Source organism: Sinocyclocheilus grahami, unplaced genomic scaffold (genome assembly GCF_001515645.1).
Source record: "Sinocyclocheilus grahami isolate Dianchi unplaced genomic scaffold, SAMN03320097.WGS_v1.1 scaffold2.1, whole genome shotgun sequence".
In the NCBI taxonomy this organism is placed as follows: Eukaryota; Metazoa; Chordata; class Actinopteri; order Cypriniformes; family Cyprinidae; genus Sinocyclocheilus; species Sinocyclocheilus grahami.
The window spans coordinates 3,550,886-3,556,208 of record NW_015505181.1 but is presented as its reverse complement, the minus strand read 5'-3'; the positions used below and the strand labels follow the sequence as shown (position 1 = coordinate 3,556,208).

General features: G+C 33.8%; 1 protein-coding gene across 10 annotated transcripts in view; it reads left to right on the top strand.

The window, feature by feature from the left end:
• The window catches only part of LOC107549847 (calcium-dependent secretion activator 1), a 118,766-nt gene that overhangs the window by 16,513 nt on the left and 96,930 nt on the right, over positions 1–5,323 (top strand). For all 10 annotated transcript variants that reach the window (XM_016231686.1, XM_016231619.1, XM_016231557.1 and 7 more), the window contains exon 3: positions 2,887–3,000. In XM_016231686.1, coding sequence (XP_016087172.1) covers positions 2,887–3,000 — 114 coding nt within the window. The remainder of the gene's footprint in view (positions 1–2,886; positions 3,001–5,323) is intronic.

Here is a 5,323-nt window from a genome sequence, read left to right as displayed (position 1 = left end):
ATAAAAAGGTAAGAAAGAAATGGTTCTTTAAAGAACCTTTGACTGAATGGTTCTTTGTGGAGCCAAAAATGGTTCTTCTATGGCATCGCTTGAAGAACCTTTTGAAGCACCTTTATTTTTAAGAGTGTGTACTCACTTTTGTGGCTAGCAGTTTAGACATTAATGGCTGTGGGTTGAGTTATTTTGAGGGGACAGCAAATTTACACTGTTATGCAAGCTGTACACTCACTACTTTACATTGTAGCAAAGTGTAATTTCTTCAGTGTTGTCACATGAAAAGGTATAATAAAATATTTACAAAAATGTTAGGGGTGTACTCACTTCTGTGAGATACTGTATATACTGTATATTATTAATTAAAAAAATCTGTAATTCTGTCTTACCCACATCCAATATCCTGTTGCATTTGGAAGTGTCACATTTCAGAAGTAAAATGAAATTTGAGCTGCAGTAATTATATAATGTTACCCATAATGCTTTAGAACAAAAGTCTGAAGTACATATCCTTTCATTCGTAGTTCTTTTGAACATTTCAGGTTATGCATATCATGTATCAGGCATTATACAACCATTTTACTATGATTTCCATCCCTTTTTTTGTGCCACTTACATCAAGGTAACCTGGCCAACCGTGTAACTAACCTTCTTTGTTACAAGGGACTAAGTGATGAGTATGGCTATTGTCAGTATGTTATTTTTGTTCTATTATTAATCATTTGCATTTATTTCATCCACAAGGTGGATTCAATAATCTATCTCATTCCTTGTCCGTATTTAATTGTAACTCTCAGTAAAGCCCAAATTTGATACTGAATGGCTTATTTTACTTTTAAATTCTTATGGCAGGGGGAAGAAACACAAGGGAGGAGTGGAATGCATGATACACTCTATAATGATCAATTCCCTGACTCGGTCATGAGACGAGATTCGGTCTCCTCTCAGCCTCTTAAAAATGTGTGTGTTGTAAATATTAGTGAAGTGAAGAACACCTTAGTGTTGCAAATGGAACATGAATACCGGATAAGCAGAACATGAAAACAGTTCTGAAATCATTAAAGGGGTCATATGATGCTTTTTTAAAGATCATTATTCGGTGTATTTGGTGTAACAGAATATGTTGACATGCTTTAATGTTCAAAAAACACATTATTTTTCAAATACTATACATTATTGTAGGTCCTCTATGTCCCGCCTCTCTCAAACGCGCAGTCTGCTCTGATTGGCCAGCTGACCCAGTGCATTGTGATTGGCCGAACACCGCAAGCACTCGTCGGAAATGTAACGTCCCTTACCATAATCGCGAGCTTCATCTTTCAAAATAAATGTAAAGACAGAGCCCGAAAGGGGAACAGAGTGACAAGGCTTAACTGTTATAAAGTCAAGCTTCCAAACATAAAATGCATCGTTTCATAGCTCAGAGCAAACCTCATTAGCATCTGCAGCACTCTGTGGGCAATCACTGTAATCTTGACGCTTGTTTCACATTTCTTCCAAACCGAGTCTCTATCCAGATGGATGAGAAGTGCTTCAAGATGGGCAGTGTCTCTCATTCTCAGTTGTCTAAAGGTTTTATGTGGCCTCTTGGCTGAAATATGATATGTTTTTGCAATTTGAAATTAGCAAGAGGTCTAATACTTAGTGGGAAAAAGTCTGTTGCTATTATGTTACTAGTGAGGATTTTTATTATTTATTTATTTATTTTTGTGGTTCAAGGGCCCCGTTCACTTCTTCATCAAAAGCTAATTATAGCATTAAGTGAAATTCAGACTGATCTGAGGTCAAAGCAGAATGAAACCTTACTCCAGCTTCTACTGAATGAGTCAAAAGGAAAATTTTCTGAGGAATTCTGGAGCTGGATTCACGAAACAATCTTAAAAATACAATTCTTAACTGTTATTGTCTCATTATCTTACTTTAAAAAGATAAGAATATATGTGACCCTGGACCACAAACCTAGTCATAAAGACTGAATAAATAAGCTTTCCATTGATGAATGGTTTGTTAGGATAGGACAATATTTGGCCGAGATACAACTTTTTAAAAATCTGGAATCTGAGGGTGCAAAAAAATCTAAATACTGAGAAAATCGCATTTAAAGCTTTCCAAATGAAGTTCTTAGCAATGCATATTGCTAATTAAAAATTAAGTTTTTATATATTTACGGTAGGAAATTTACAAAATATCTTCATGGAACACGATCTTTACTTAATATCCTAATGATTTTTGGCATAAAAGAAAAATCGATAATTTTGACTCGTACAATGTTTTTTTTGGCTATTGCTAAAAATATACCCAAGCGACTTAAGACTGGTTTTGTGGTCCAGGGTCACATATTGTAATCCCAAAAATACAATTGTTCTTAAAATAAAAACTTAAGACATCCAAACAAGAAAAAACAAGAAGAATTCACATTCTTGAAAGTAATATTATTTAAAATCATTGCAAATAACTTCTTAATGTTACGATAACTTCCAACTTTTCTTATATCCACAAAGGTAAGATGTTGATCAGCAAGACATTGGCTAGAACTGCCAAACATTCAGATAACACTAAAGCCTGCAGTTTTCTTCTTAAGAAAAAAAAACTTGTTCTTAAGAAAATTTTTGAGAACTTAATAATTTTTGAAGAATTGCACTTAGGAACATTCTTACGAACTTCTTGGAATTTAATCTTGAGAAATATCTTCTTAAGAAGATTTTTATGAATCCAGCACATGGTCACCAAATAACCACATTGCCACATCCATCATTTCCTCATATGAAAGAAGATGTTCCAAGCTAGAACAGATGCTGTTAACATCTGGACTTTTTTTTTTTTGATGTCACATGGAATGAAAATGCAATAATATATTTAAATTTCTGTCTTTCTGATGTTTTCTCTTCTCAGATCAGCAAGCAGCACCTTCAGACAGTTAAAGATCGTTTCCAGGCCTTCCTGAATGGAGAGACTCAGATTGTAGCCGATGAAGCCTTCATCAATGCTGTCCAAAGTTACTACGAGGTTAGGCTCTTTTTATTTATTCGTGCAACAAGTCTGGACTTCCACTTGCAATGGATCTCAGACTAGCTCATCTTGGCAAAGACTGCAAAACTTAGTTTCTTTCAAAAAAGAAAAATCTTACTGATCCTTGATGAATAATATATTTATGTTGATATTAGATTAACTTTATTTGTTTAAATATCTTTCTGTTTGATATAAAAGGACAAGGACCTATTTTGATGTGATGAAACAAAGTGCTGGTGCAGACAGATTAATTCTTATCCACAGGAGAAATTAAACTAAAACTAGAATTCTCCAGTACATTCAGTCTGGTATTTTGCAGCAATATAAGGTGATTTTCATTATTTAAAAGTAATCTTTTACACGTAAATAAATATATAGTACTTTTTTTGTATTGTTCATGAAAGTCTCTCTCACATGAGAAGTCAAATCAGGGGCCTATTTTACACAAGAGTGGTCTGCCATGTTGATATCATGACATCATGACCAGCTGACTACTGCTCACTTTATCTGGGTAACCCCTGTATTAAGTTTTAGGTAATAAATAAATCCCAGCTGAAAATGTGCCTGCAAATGGCATTAGCAACTAAAATACTCTAATAAGTGTCATTATAGACCCCAAAGCCAATGTGTTGGTTGTTTAAAGCAAAATGAGAGTTAACAAAACACAAACAGCAGAAGAAATGACTTGGTGTACCTTTAAGCTACATTATGTTTTTGCAGATAAAAATACTTTTGAATGCTCAGCTAGGTACCATTGATTAACTTTTGGGGACATCTAAACAGATCCTTTGTCTCTCCCATTAATATAATGCAGTGTAAAGGGGATTGTTTAGAAATGTTAAGCTGTTTGTTTTATGCTGATTTGATGAACATTGAACAGAGTAATCCATGTCTGTGCATATATTAAATACATAAGGACACAGTTGCAGTCAATCTGTTAAATGTTTGAAGTAACTTCAGCTCAACATGACCTTGCAAAGGATTTTGTGAAACTTTCCTCTCCAATAAATATGTAAACTCAAAGTGACATATTTTAATTGTATTTAAGATTATATATTATCTTTTATGACCTAGAAAAGGTGAATTGGGAATAAACTGCCACACAGGCTTGAGTTTTGGATGAAAAGGAGGTTGGTCTCAGTATGGGTGGTAATTTAATGAGGTGAAATTAATGAGCAAAATGCCTTTGTATTCAGTCACAGCCAAAGTCAGGTTTTCAATTCAATTAAACCCTGATACTCTTACTGAATTTGTGCTGGATGTTCCCTCTCTGTCAACTCATCTCCCCTGCTTATCCAGGCACGTTAAGGGAATCGTGTCCACTGGAGAGAGGTAGGCCGAGATAAAAATATAGAGGTGAATTGTGAGAGAATACAGAAAATAAAAAGAGTGAAAGAACAGATTATTAAATAAATATAACCTAAACCCTACTGCAGATTGTCAGACAGATTGTGCACTGCCAGATTTGCACCAATTTGGTCTGGTTATGAATCAGGACTCTACTGTGCACTTTATGACACAGAGAAAATCTTGTCTAATAGGACAAAGTATTTTTCAAGTGTCTTGATAGCCATTTAACAAGGTTGCGCTGACCTGGAGCCAATGTTTTTGAAACCAGAAAAATTGCTTGGAATGATAGAAGCAGCCTTGGCCTCTGATTCTCTGAGCTCATCCCTTTTTTCAGATCACACACGAATCTCTGGCTGTTAAGATTGATGGCTTGAGCAAGTCTTTTCAGTTTTTTTTAATGCTTTAATAAGCCTTATACCACAAAGTATTAATGCTGCTGTATAAGGTAATATGAATATTTTACATTAATTTGATGTCAACTAAACCTAAAATAAAAATGTATAAATGTAATTATTCCAAGATTAGAATGTTAAATTGTGCAATTTGCTTTTAAAGGACATTGTGGTGATAAATGTAGAGTTCATTTCATACAATGGAAATTGAGTTTAAGAATATTTAAATGTAAATATTATTTAGACTTTTTAAATAAAACACAAAAAATTTCATGATATACACATAATAATGAGTCTCAAGCAGACTGCTGTTGCTATGGGAACTTCCTCTGATGAATATAATATCTGTTTGTGAGTGTTTGTTTTTTATTCGCGAACATCTCTTTAGCTTTCTGTTTACTGACACATTTGAAATCCTACTTGGAATGTGTATACTTATAAACAACTACAAGGGTATATAGTTTAACGCTCAAATGTTTTTTGGTCAGTATATAGAAAAAGTAAAAGAAATTAATAATAAATAAAAAAAATATATATATACTGTATATATACAGTGGTGTGAAAAGGTTTTTGCCCCC